General features: G+C 38.0%; 1 protein-coding gene and 1 long non-coding RNA gene across 4 annotated transcripts in view; one reads left to right on the forward strand and one right to left on the reverse strand.

The window, feature by feature from the left end:
• Positions 1–14,867, reverse strand: part of TANC1 (tetratricopeptide repeat, ankyrin repeat and coiled-coil containing 1) — a 239,500-nt gene that overhangs the window by 152,118 nt on the left and 72,515 nt on the right. For all 3 annotated transcript variants that reach the window (XM_082395219.1, XM_082395220.1, XM_082395218.1), the window contains one exon: positions 13,091–13,170. In XM_082395219.1, coding sequence (XP_082251345.1) covers positions 13,091–13,151 — 61 coding nt within the window. In that variant the 5' untranslated portion in view covers positions 13,152–13,170. The remainder of the gene's footprint in view (positions 1–13,090; positions 13,171–14,867) is intronic.
• The window catches only part of LOC309630301, a 65,915-nt gene continuing 58,174 nt past the window's right edge, over positions 7,127–14,867 (forward strand). The window contains exon 1 of the long non-coding RNA XR_014245586.1: positions 7,127–9,171. This is a non-coding gene — a long non-coding RNA (uncharacterized lncRNA). The remainder of the gene's footprint in view (positions 9,172–14,867) is intronic.

Raw genomic sequence — 14,867 nt, forward strand, 5'->3', positions numbered from 1 at the left:
CAGGTAGACCAGTTGATCAAATCGAGACACTGAGAACAATCAATGTTATATACCACGCAGGAAACAGCCGACATACTCAAAATATCCAAATCAAGCGTTGAAAATCATTTGCACCAGCTTGGTTATGTTCATCACTTTGATGTTTGGGTTCCACCTAAGTTAAGCGTAAGAAACCTTCTTGACCATATTTCCGCATGGGATTCTCTACTTAATCGTAATGAAAACATTCCATTTTTACAACAAGTTGTGACAGGCGATGAAAAGTGGATACTATACAATAAGGTGGACTGGGGCAAGCGAAATGAACCACCACCAAAGGCTAAAGAAGGTGATGTGTATATGGTCGGATTGAAAGGGAGTCCTCTATTATGAACTCCTTCCAGAAAACCAAACAACTAATTCCAACAAGTACTGCTCCCAGTTAGACCAATTGGAAGCAGCACTCGACGAAAAGAGTCCAGAATTAGTAAACAGAAAAATCATAATCTTCCATCAGGATACCGCAAGACCGCATGTTTCTTTGATGACCAGCCAAAAACCGTTACAGCTTGGCTGGGAAGTTTTGATTCACCCGCTGTATTCACCAAACATTACACCTTCGGATTTCCATTTATTTAGGTCTTTACAAAATTCTCTTAATAGAAAAAATTTCAATTCCCTGGAAGACTGTAAAAGGCACCTGGAACAGTTCTTTGCTCAAAAAGATAAAAAATTTGGGGAAGATGGAACTATGAAGTTGCCTGAAAAATGGCCTAAGGTAGTGGAACAAAAGGGTGAATACGGTGTTCAATAAAGTTCTCGGTGAAAATGAAAAATATGTCTTATTTTTACTTAAAAACCAAATGTACTTTTTGGCCAACCCAATACTTCCACACCAATACAGGGCAAGTAGGAGAGTTGGACAGGGCAAGAGACTACGGTTTCAAGATTAGCAGAGGGCAAAAGGGACACACAGAGAGGGAGAGGGATTAGCCCTTTCTAGGAGAGCAAGAGGCCTTGCCCATCTAATGCTTCCAGATTGGTGTCACTATTTCCAAGGTTAAAAGGAAAAAAACAAAACCATTATCAACAGTGAGATTTGATTACATCGTAGATGTTAGACAAAATTAGGTTTCATTTCTTGGAGACCAGTAGGAAAAAAAGTCCAAAAAACTAGCCAAGCCATGTACTTGCTCTGTGGAAGCAGTAACTATTATAATGAGCTATACTAGATATCTGTGTTGGTTACCTTTTGATGTGGAGAGGACCTGCAAATGTCTACAACCAAGAATCCTCCCTAACGCACATCTTTTTTTTTTTTTTTTTAATTATTTATTTATTTATTCATCCATTTTTGGCTGTGTTGGGTCTTCCTTGCTGCGCGTGGGCTTTCTCCAGTTGTGGCGAGCAGGGGCCACTCTTCAATGTGGTGTGCAGGCTTCTCACTGCGGTGGCCTCTCTTGTGGAGCACGGGCTCTAGGCATGCAGGCCCCAGCAGCTGTGGCTCGCAGGCTCAATAGTTGTGGCTCACGGGCTCCAGAGCTCAGGCTCAGCAGTTGTGGCCCACAGGCTCAGCTGCTCCGTGGCATGTGGGATCCTCCTGGACCAGGGCTTGAACCCGTGTCCCCTGCACTGGCAGGCAGACTCTCAACCACTGCGCCACCAGGGAAGTCCCCCTAACGCACATCTTGGTGGGAGATGAAGTCCACCTTGCCCTAGAGAAGCTAAGAAGTCCAAATACACACTTGCTCAGCCTCTCCTACAGCCAGAACCCAGGCATGGGAACCATGTTCAGCCCTTTTGATGTACGTGCCCCACACTTTCAATTTCTCCTTGGTTATTCTTAAGCATTTTCACTTCCAGATGAATTTTAAAATCAACTATGTCAAAAGCAAAACAAAACAGGATTTTTAGGGCAGTGAAAGTACTTGGTATGATACTATAATGGTGAATAAATGTCATTATATACTTGGGCAAACCCACAGGATGTCCCACACCAAGAGTGACCCCTAATGTAAACTATGGTCTGCGGGTGATGATGCGTCAATGTAGGTTCATCAGTTGTAACAAACGTACCTCCTTGATGGGAGAACATTGATAATAGGGACGCTAGGAATGAGTGGAGGCATGGGGAATACAGAAAATCTCTGCACCTGCCTCTCAATTTTGCTGTGAATCTAAAACTGGCTCTAAAAAAAATTACGTCTTTAAAAAGAAAATAGTTGGGATTTCATTAGAGATTAAATGGCATGTATAGATAATTTTGTAAGAGCTAGTCAGTTTAAAATAATACATTTGCCTATTCAGGAATACAGTATTTCTTTCCATTTATTCAGGTCTTCCCTTAAGTCCTTCAACAAAGTTTTATTATTTTCTTCAATATAAGGCTTGTACCTTTCTTCTTAGGTTGATATTTAAAGTTTCTGTTTCTATTATAAAATGGAACTGTTTTCCTTTTCATTTTCTAAACAGTGCTGCTATACAGAAAAGATATGAATTTCCTATGCTGCTCTTATATCCACTCTAAACTCTTACTAGGTCCAGGTTTGATATCAATACTCTGAAAGTTTAAGAGTTCAGTAATTACTTTTAAATTAAGGAACTTTAATGATAGTGACATGAAAGTTTGCTGATAGTAAAGGTCATTTACACACGTGGTAGAAGGTTGTAGACCTCTCTAGAGAGCTTCAAAATAAAGATAACACCGCATCCGCTTGTTTTAGATCAAGGCCCTAACAGCAGGGAAAGAAAAAATAGATGCCCTCATCTGGCCTTCCCCACATTATGGTTTAATATTGATTTTTCCTCCCTTAGGCCTGACTCAAGGTCAAGAGAACTCATTTGCACTGATGGACTAGTGGAAACAAATAAATGTAGTTTCCCAAAAAATTTTAAAGTTTTTAATATTGCATTCTCCAGTGTGATTCTACAGCCTCCAGAAAATACTTTTTGCTCAGCTATAAGCATTTCCTAGGTAAAAAAAAAAAAAAAAAAAAAAAATCATAAAAAAATAATTTTGCTATTTTTAGAGCTGACTCAATGACTTTCAATAACTTTCAATAATTTAATATCTCACTGTACATAATACTTGAAATATCCTTATATACATATAACTTAAATTTCAATACCTGCTAGAATTTTACCAATAAAGTGACATTTTCTTTTAGGGACAGGCGCTCAGAGTATAAAAACTTTTCAATACTTATGAAAAGTATTTGTTTTCTTTTGAAGAATAGTAAGTTTAACTCAGTGATTTTCCAAATTCTCAAAATAGGTTCAACATAAAAGTGTAACTCAAGATTGTCTGAACAGCAACAGTCAGCTCTACCCACCACCAGAGCCTCCCATCAAGCCTCTTAGATAGCCTCAAACACCAGAGGGCAGCCAGCAGAAGCAAGAAAAACTACAATCCTGGAGCCTGTGGAACAAAAACCACATTCACAGAAAGATAGGCAAGATGAAAAGGCAGAGGGCTATATACCAGATGAAGGAACAAGACAAAACCCCAGAAAAACAACTAAATGAAGTGGAGATAGGCAACCTTCCAGAAAAAGAATTCAGAATAATGATAGTGAAGATGATCCAGGACCTCGGAATAAGAATGGAGGTAAAGATCAAGAAGATGCAAGAAATGTTTAACAAAGACCTAGAAGAATTAAAGAACAAACAAACAAAGATGAACAATACAATAACTGAAATGAAAACTACACTAGAAGGAATCAATAGCAGAATAACTGAGGCAGAAGAACGGATAAGTGACCTGGAAGACAGAATGGTGGAATTCACTGCTGCGGAACAGACTAAAGAATAAAGAATGAAAAGAAATGAAGACAGCCTAAGAGACCTCTGGGACAACATTAAACGCAACAACATTTGCATTATAGGGGTCCCAGGAGGAGAAGAGAGAGAGAAAGACCAGAGAAAATATTTGAAGAGATTATAGTCAAAAACTTCCTTAACATGGGAAAGGAAATAGCCACCCAAGTCCAGGAAGCGCAGAGAGTCCCATACAGAATAAACCCAAGGAGAAACACGCCGAGACACATAGTAATCAAAGTGGCAAAAATTAAAGACAAATTATTGAAAGCAGCAAGAGAAAAACGACAAATAACATACAAGGGAACTCCCATAAGGTTACCAGCTGATTTCTCGGCAGAAACTCTACAAGCCAGAAGGGAGTGGCATGATATACTTAAAGTGATGAAAGGGAAGAATCTACAACCAAGATTACTCTACCCAGCAAGGATCTCATTTAGATTTGATGGAGAAATCAAAAACTTTACAGACAAGCAAAAGCTAAGAGAATTCAGCACCACCAAACCAGCTCTACAACAAATGCTAAAGGAACTTCTCTAAGTGGGAAACACAAGAGAAGAAAAGGACCTACAAAAACAAACCCAAAACAATTAAGAAAATGGTCATAGGAACATACATATCGATAATTACCTTAAACGTGAATGGATTAAATGTTCCAACCAAAAGACACAGGCTTGCTGAATGGATACAAAAACAAGACCCATATATATGCTGTCTACAAGAGACCCACTTCAGACCTAGGGACACATACAGACTGAAAGTGAGGGGATGGAAAAAGATATTCTATGCAAATGGAAATCAAAAGAAAGCTGGAGTAGCTATACTCATATCAGATAAAATAGACTTTAAAATAAAGAATGTTACAAGAGACAAGGAAGGACACTACATAATGATCAAGGGATCAATCCAAGAAGAAGATATAACAATTATAAATATATATGCACCCAACATAGGAGCACCTCAAAACATAAGGCAACTGCTAACAGCTATAAAAGAGGAAATCGACAGTAACACAATAATAGTGGGGGACTTTAACACCTCACTTACACCAATGGACAGATCATCCAAAATGAAAATAAATAAGGAAACAGAAGCTTTAAATGACACAATAGACCAGATAGATTTAATTGATATTTATAGGACATTCCATCCAAAAACAGCAGATCACACTTTCTTCTCAAGTGCGCATGGAACATTCTCCAGGATAGATCACATCTTGGGTCAAAAATCAAGCCTCAGTAAATTTAAGAAAATTGAAATCATATCAAGCATCTTTTCTGACCACAACGCTATGAGATTAGAAATGAATTACAGGGAAAAAAACGTGAAAAGCACAAACACATGGAGGCTGAACAATACGTTACTAAATAACCAAGAGATCACTGAAGAAATCAAAGAGGAAATCAAAAAATACCTAGAGACAAATGACAATGAAAACACGACAATCCAAAACCTATGGGATGCAGCAAAAGCAGTTCTAAGAGGGAAGTTGATAGCTATACAAGCCTACCTAAAGAAACAAGAAAAACCTCAAGTAAACAATCTAACCTTACACCTAAAGGAACTAGAGAAAGAAGAACAAACAAAACCCAAACTTAACAGAAGGAAAGAAATCATAAAGATCAGAGCAGAAACAAATGAAATAGAAACAAAGAAAACAATAGCAAAGATCAATAAAACTAAAAGCTGGTTCTTTGAGAAGATAAACAAAATTGATGAGCCATTAGCCAGACTCATCAAGAAAATGAGGGAGAGGACTCAAATCAATAAAATTAGAAATGAAAAAGGAGAAGTTACAACAGACACCGCAGAAATACAAAGCATCCTAAGAGACTACTATAAGCAACTCTATGCCAATAAAATGGACAACCTGGAAGAAATGGACAAATTCTTAGAAAGGTATAACCTTCCAAGACTGAACCAGGAAGAAATAGAAAATATGAACAGACCAATCACAAGTAATGAAATTGAAACTGTGATCAAAAATCTTCCAACAAACAAAAGTCCAGGACCAGATGGCTTCACAGGTGAATTCTATCAAACATTTAGAGAAGAGCCAACACCCATCCTTCTCAAACTCTTCCAAAAAATTGCAGAGGAAGGAACACTCCCAAACTCATTCTACGAGGCCACCATCACCCTGATACCAAAACCAGACAAAGATACCACAAAAACAGAAAATTACAGACCAATATCACTGATGAATGTAGAGGCAAAAATCCTCAACAAAATACTAGCAAACAGAATCCAACAACACATTAAAAGGATCATACACCACGATCAAGTGGGATTTATCCCAGGGATGCAAGGATTCTTCAATATACGCAAATCAATCAATGTGATACACCATATTAACAAACGGAAGAATAAAAACCATATGATCATCTCAATAGATGAAGAAAAAGCTTTTGACAAAATTCAACACCCATTTCTGATAAAAACTCTCCAGAAAGTGGGCATAGAGGGAACCTACCTCAACATAATAAAAGGCCATATACGACAAACCCACAGCAAATATCATTGTCAATGGTGAAAAACTGAAAGCATTTCCTCTAAGATCAGGAACAAGACAAGGAGGTCCACTCTCACCACTATTATTCAACATAGTTTTGGAAGTCCTAGCCACGGCAATCAGAGAAGAAAAAGAAATAAAAGGAATACAAATTGGAGAAGAAGAAGTAAAACTGTCACTGTTTGCAGATGACATGATACTATACATAGAGAATCCTAAAACTGCCACCAGAAAACTGCTAGAGCTAATCAGTGAAAATGGTAAAGTTGCAGGATACAAAATTAATGCACAGAAATCTCTTGCATTCCTATACACTAATGATGAAAAATCTGAAAGAGAAATTATGGAAACTCTCCCATTTACCATTGCAACAAATAGAATAAAATACCTAGGAATAAACCTCCCTAGGGAGACGAAAGACCTGTATGCAGAAAACTATAAGACACTGATGAAAGAAATTAAAGATGATACCAACAGATGGAGAGATATGCCATGTTCTTGGATTGGAAGAATCAACATTGTGAAAATGACTATACTACCCAAAGCAATCTACAGATTCAATGCAATCCCTATCAAATTACCAATGGCATTTTTTACAGAACTAGAACAATCATCTTAAAATTTGTATGGAGACACAAAAGACCCCGAATAGCCAAAGCAGTCTTGAGGGAAAAAAACGGAGCTGGAGGAACCAGACTCCCTGACTTCAGACTATACTACAAAGCTACAGTAATCAAGACAATATGGTATTGGCACAAAAACAGAAACATAGATAGATCAATGGAACAAGATAGGAAGTCCAGAGATAAACCCACGCACCTATGGTCAACTAATCTATGACAAAGGAGGCAAAGATATAGAATGGAGAAAAGACAGTCTCTTCAATAAGTGGTGCTGGGAAAACTGGACAGCTACCATGTAAAAGAATGAAATTAGAATACTCCCTAACACCATACACAAAAATAAACTCAAAATGGATTAGAGACCTAAATGTAAGACCGGACACTATAAAACTCTTAGAGGAAAACATAGGAAGAACACTCTTTGACATAAATCACAGCATGATCTTTTTTGATCCACCTCCTAGAGTAACGGAAATAAAAACAAAAATAAACAAATGGGACCTAATGAAACTTCAAAGCTTTTGCACAGCAAAGGAAACCATAAACAAGACGAAAAGACAACCCTCAGAATGGGAGAGAATATTTGCAAACGAATCAATGGACAAAGGATTAATCTCCAAAATATATAAACAGCTCATGCAGCTCAATATTAAAGAAACAAACAACCCAATACAAAAATGGGCAGAAGACCTAAATAGACATTTCTCCAAAGAAGACATACAGACGGCCATGAAGCACATGAAAAGATGCTCAACATCACTAATTATTAGAGAAATGCAAATCAAAACTACAATGAGGTATCACCTCACACCAGTTAGAATGGGCATCATCAGAAAATCTACAAACAACAAATGCTGGAGAGGGTGTGGAGAAAAGGGAACCCTCTTGCACTGTTGGTGGGAATGTAAACTGATACAGCCACTATGGAGAACAATATGGAGGTTCCTTAAAAAACTAAAAATAGAATTACCATATGACCCAGCAATCCCACTACTGGGCATTTACCCAGAGAAAACCATAATTCAAAAAGACACATGCACCCGAATGTTCACTGCAGCACTATTTACAATAGCCAGGTCATGGAAGAAACCTAAATGCCCATCAACAGACGAATGGATAAAGAAGTTGTGGTACATATATACAATGGAATATTACTCAGCCATAAAAAGGAACGAAATTGAGTCATTTGTTGAGACGTGGATGGATCTAGAGACTGTCATACAGAGTGAAGTAAGTCAGAAAGAGAAAAACAAATATCGTATATTAACGCATGTATGTGGAACCTAGAAAAATGGTACAGATGAGCCGGCTTGCAGGGCAGAAGTTGAGACACAGATGTAGAGAACGGGCATATGGACACCAAGGGGGGAAAACTGCGGTGGGGTGGGGATGGTGGTGTGCTGAATTGGGCGATTGGGATTGACATGTATACACTGATGTGTATAAAATTGATGCCTAATTAGAACATGCAGTATAAAACAAACAAAACAACTAATACTAAACTTTCATTGGGTTATTTGTATGGAAATATGTTAATATAAATGTTTCAGACATTACATGAAATTTCTAAAAATCTTATATGTTCTGGTATAATGTTATAAGTCATAATCCTAGTTATTACTTTAAAATGTATATCTCAGAAATAACTAATTTTCTTGTCAACTGCATTATTATGAACTTTCATCAAATCTTTAACTGTGGTCATTTTTAAGTCTTTTGTCATTTACAGACAGTTCTGGGTGTACTCTGATGCTTTTGCAAATATGTTCCTATAAAAGGGTTTCATCTACAAGAAATTCATGGAAAAGACTCTGACAAGTACAGGTTTCTGGTAACTGACTGTACTGCTGAACTGAATGAATAAGCATTTTCAGAACTCTAATGAAAAACTGATGAACTCATAAAAGTGCTAACAAAAGATCAAGATGAAAAAAAAATTAATTACATGGGACTGAGTGAACTGATGGTGATGAGTATAATTTTTGTGACTTTCTGTCTGAATTAAAAAAAAAAAAATCCCACAAGGACTCAGAGGCAAAGAACGTACAAATCAATTTTCACTGCAAAGTAAAGGAGCTGTTACAATGGAGGATTACTGGACTGAATGTCAATATTATGACATAGTATGAGTGTGTTTCATGTTTGGTAATTGCAATCATTGTTGCTTTTGTTGTGGTCATCCATGTACAATGCTTGGTGTCAGTCTAGTTATCTCTTGTAAAAATAAAATACAGTGTGTGTGTGTGTGTGTGTGTGTGTGTGTAAAAAAAAAAAAAGACACTGATGAAAGAAATTAAAGATGATACCAACAGATAGAGAGATATACCATGTTCTTGGATTGGAAGAATAAATATTGTGAAAATGACTATACTACCCAAAGCAATCTACAGATTCAATACAACCCCTATCAAATTACCAATGGCATTTTTTACAGAACTAGAACAAATCATCTTAAAATTTGTATGGAGACACAAAAGACCCCGAATAGCCAAAGCAGTCTTGAGGGAAAAAAACGGAGCTGGAGGAATCAGACTCCCTGACTTCAGACTATACTACAAAGCTACAGTAATCAAGACAATATGGTACTGGCACAAAAACAGAAACATAGATAGATCAATGGAACAAGATAGAAAGCCCAGAGATAAACCCACGCACCTATGGTCAACTAATCTATGACAAAGGAGGCAAAGATATACAATGGAGAAAAGACAGTCTCTTCAATAAGTGGTGCTGGGAAAACTGGACAGCTACATGTAAAAGAATGAAATTAGAATACTCCCTAACACCATACACAAAAATAAACTCAAAATGGATTAGAGACCTAAATGTAAGACCGGACACTATAAAACTCTTAGAGGAAAACATAGGAAGAACACTCTTTGACATAAATCACAGCATGATCTTTTTTGATCCACCTTCTAGAGTAATGGAAATAAAAACAAAAATAAACAAATGGGACCTAATGAAACTTCAAAGCTTTTGCACAGCAAAGGAAACCATAAACAAAACGAAAAGACAACCCTCAGAATGGGAGAGAATATTTGCAAACGAATCAACGGACAAAGGATTAATCTCCAAAATATATAAACAGCTCATGCAGCTCAACATTAAAGAAACAAACAACCCAATCCAAAAATGGGCAGAAGATCTAAATAGACATTTCTCCAAAGAAGACATACAGATGGCCAAGAAGCACATGAAAAGATGCTCAACATCACTAATTATTAGAGAAATGCAAATCAAAACTACAATGAGGTATCACCTCACACCAGTTAGAATGGGCATCATCAGAAAATCTACAAACAACAAATGCTGGAGAGGGTGTGGAGAAAAGGGAACCCTCCTGCACTGTTGGTGGGAATGTAAACTGATACAGCCACTATGGAGAACAATATGGAGGTTCCTTAAAAAACTAAAAATAGAATTACCATATGACCCAGCAATCCCACTACTGGGCATATACCCAGAGAAAACCATAATTCAAAAACACACATGCACCCCAATATTCATTGCAGCACTATTTACAATAGCCAGGTCATGGAAGCAACCTAAATGCCCATCGACAGACAAATGGATAAAGAAGTTGTGGTACATATATACAATGGAATATTACTCAGCCATAAAAAGGAACGAAATTGGGTCATTTGTTGAGACGTGGATGGATCTAGAGACTGTCATACAGAGTGAAGTAAGTCAGAAAGAGAAAAACAAATATCGTATATTAACGCATGTATGTGGAACCTAGAAAAATGGTACAGATGAACCGGTTTGCAGGACAGAAGTTGAGACACAAATGTAGAGAACGGGCATATGGACACCAAGGGGGGAAAACCGCGGTGGGGTGGGGGTGGTGCTGTGCTGAATTGGGAGATTGGGATTGACATGTATACACTGATGTGTATAAAATTGATGACTGATTAAAAAAAAAAAAAGAATCTCTAAGAAGGGAATAGTTTTTAAAAAAAAGATTGTAAAAACAATCTACAAAGGGTATGAAAAGCTGAACTCAAAATTTTAGACAAATATTTTCTAAATTTCTGTGACTGTGAGTTCAAGTACGTAAAAATGAATTTTCCTTTGTCTTGACAACAAAGATTGGTTTAATTGGAAACAGGAGAGCAAAATTTTTCCATATTGCAGCAGATATTATTACCCCAAGTTTCACAGCGGTCTCAGTAGATTAGCCAGCTTTAATTTACAGAGAAACTTAGCTGTGATTTACTTATATAATGAGAGCTGGCACAGAGCTCAACACATGAATGGTCAAATTCCAAGTATTTTCCCCAATCATCTTGTGACATAACTTCGTCAAGATTTAAAATTCCATCTGCTTTGTTCCCCAGTGGAATACAACCAGGTTCTAGTTAAGAGAAAAAAGGCATACACCATACAGATGTTTTATGAGAAATGTTCCCATTGCTCTTTCAAGTTGGTTTGCATTAGTGAAAAGCCAAAGGGTGGGAATTATTATGAAGGAATGATTCAGAAAACACAATAGTTGCTCTTAAAGACCAAAGGGGGAAATAAACCCCAAATAATATGCTCTACAACTGGAAAAGTTTCAAACGCAAACAATGTTCACTGTCTGGCCCATCTGAAAGGCAGGGTGCCGAAAATCATTAACATACTGTAATTTCACATGAGTCTGGCACGGATCAAAGAGGATGGTAAGCCTGTTGTGAAAGACTCCATTACTAAGCAGAGAGTTTTGGCTTGGAGACCCTGGCCCTGAGAAAAATAACCCACTGGTTGGCAGCTCCAGTCCAACAGACAGCTTTAGGATCTAACTTTATCCTGGAAATTACAAAGGCATGTAAAGAAGCAAATAACATAGTTCCTAGGATGAGTGTCAGTTGAGCCAAAACTGGGGAAAAATTTTTTGTTGTTGTTTTTAAGACAGCTTTTCGAGAACTAAAGGGAAGGATGTTTTGGCCTTAACCCAGCACAGGGTGAAGGGCCCCCTGGATAGAAATTATATGAACTGAAAATTCTCCGTAGTAACAATTCTAATTAATTATTCAAAGCTAGGAGTTGATTTTCTAAGGTTAAGAGCTAACTATGGTCTCCTGTTTCTATCATCAAAAACTGGTTTCTTCTTTTCTTTGCATCTGCTTAGCCAGGCATTAATGAAAGGCTTTTAATGGAATCTTATCAGCAACTTTACAACAAAGTCTCTACTTTTAAGGTTAAGTTTGCCTTTTGCAGGTTTGGTTAAAGGGAAATTAATAATAGAAAATTTGTCAAGGTTCCACATAATCAAAAAGTTTACAAGTCCACTTATTCTTTTACAGAAACAACATATATAACAATATTACCACAAGGCATTACAAGATCTTTTGAGTTAAAGAGTTAACTATAATTCAGCCTACTTATTTATACCTTAATAGAAATTAAAACTGAAGTGTTATTCAATATACAATAACTCAGAAACCAGCCGTTCTCTGACTCTGGATTAACATGAGTTTACAGAGTGAAATGGCACATTTCAGGGAAATCGATCCATGCTAACAGATTTTTATTGTGCAATACAGGTAGATAACATGTAGTTTTTCTGGTGAATGGTCACCAAAATAACCTTAGAGTAGCTTATCACACGGAATGCAGTGTAGAGTCACAATGACCACATATGCACCAGAACTCTACAAACAGGAATGAAATCCAAGCCAAATTAAGTAGCTCTCATCATAATGAAAACTAGCAGCCTGGCACTGAGTGTGGCGACACCTGTTAGGGGGAAAATTTGATACTCAAAAGATGAGGACCACTCAGCCAGCAGTTGGTCAAACATATAAAATGCAAGCACGCGTGGGAAAAGAGAAAGCGCTTTCTAGAAATCAAATTCCTGGACACACCTGCTCTCCCTCAATGCCTATAACTCTGCCTCTGGATCTGAATGACCTGTTAAAATTATGACCCTTACAAGTCTTCTGGGAAAGGATTTGGTTCAGAACCCAAACTCAATCTTCAAAGTCACTTCCCAGGAGAAAGCTCACGAATATATTTAGTTTCTCATGGCCTCCAGGTTGCTGTTTCTTCTAACCCATATCACTTCTCTGACCCATTCCCAAGGCAATAACATCTGCCCCGCCTGGATTAAGTGGGGCCTTGCTGGCTCACACCCACCATGTTTGCTCAGCTCAACTCAATCCTGGACACATACCTGTTTCCTTCTTGCTTCCCTTTCCTCCCTCTCGGCTCTTCTTCAGCACAGCCTTTAACATTTTCAACACTCTTTAGCTTCTAAAGAGAAAAGGAGGAGAGGGGAGAGGAATTAAGTATTATAAATTGGAACATAACTTGCATATTGACACAAACGGTAACTTGTCTTCAAACAAACAGATCACTTAGGATAATATAAAGGTACCTTGAGTTTTACATCAATTTTCTATGAATAAACTAACACGGGGAACTAAATGCTAAAGACACAAGGAGAGTTTTATAATGTTTAATGAAGTGATCAGAAGTTCACCATCTTGTTATAAAAGTTAAAAAAAAAACAACAGCGCATTCTCAGCATTCCACATCGAATTAAGGTTATGAGGCTAAATCTGGACACGTTACTGTAAGATATCTGGCATAGGAATGTGGGTCTCCCAACCCCCATTCATCAAAAGAAAACATTAAGACAATCAAAAAGATAGTGGTTAAGAAGGAAAGCTACATGGTTAAAGGCATGTTTTACAGATGCTACTGATTATATAACCATAAGGAAAACATTTTGGAAGGTTAATCAGAATGAAACATACCTTAAAAACATTTGCAAAATAAATACAGTGGGAACACATTTCAACACTGATGTCGGGGTGTCTGATCAAACAGCACACACTGCAATGGGTTTTTACCACATATTGTTATGACTTTTGCGCGGGGGTGGGGGGAGGTAAGAAGAACAGGCCTGCGGCTGAATCCTTTAAATAATGAGCTGTATTTTTAAGCAGGGTTGTACTGAGCACGTAAAAACAACACAATGGCCCAGGCCTAAGATGAAACATAAAACCACCCCTCCAGCAAAGAGACAGACAAAAGGACCATTATTTCATCAGTTAGTCAGTCTCTCCTCCAGCTCTCTCTTCCCTCCACTAACTCAGATGAGATGGCTAGACAACGGCCAAAACAGTAACAAATCTGAGTGGGTTGTGTTACCATCACACCCTTGTTAACGCACTAAGGAGAAGCAGGTAGAAGGCGGCAAGTAGCTTACTGCTGAAAAAAAACAAAGAGGGGATGACTCCTCTGTAGAAAACCTGCCTTGTTAGCATCGACGCTTCCAGTGGTCTCCGTATAACGCCCCGCACAAGTGCTCGACCCCAGAGTTGAGCCGAGGTTTTGTGGAGCCCACTGAGAGGGAGGAAGGGTCCCAAAGTGCTGCCATGCACAACATAAGCACACAGGGTGACCTTTCTTATCATTGAGTCCAGGCCTGTATTTATTTTTCCAAGCCCTTTGTTTTCCTGATGAAGAAACAGAGACCCTGGGAGGCTGACTTGCCCCAGGGTCACGCAGCTAATTAACAGCAGGGCCAGAATCCAAATCTGCGGACTCCCAGCAAGGGTCCTCCTTCTTCCCCAGTGCTGGCCTCTCTGCTTAGAGCAATGAAAGCTTTGGGAAACAGCAATCAAACAATCCAAAAAATTGACAACAAACCAACCAACCTGAAAGATACTAGGAAGTAAATATCTTAAGCAGAATTTGGAGAAAGCCATAGTGAAGCTTATTAGGGTTAACTCGTCTTACAAACAAGTCTTCACACACAAAAGGAGCATGGCTTAGAGCCTAATTCTTTTTAAAAATGCTACTTGAATGGACCCCTGTGAAAAGACTTGGGTTTCACTAAAGGGCAAACACTGAATCTGGAAGTGGGCCACAGTGTGCTTCCATAGGGGAGCTGTGGAAACACAAATTTCTCCTGACAGTCATGCTTGAAGGAAACAATACAA

Source organism: Balaenoptera borealis (assembly GCF_965194805.1).
Source record: "Balaenoptera borealis genome assembly, chromosome: 6".
In the NCBI taxonomy this organism is placed as follows: Eukaryota; Metazoa; Chordata; class Mammalia; order Artiodactyla; family Balaenopteridae; genus Balaenoptera; species Balaenoptera borealis.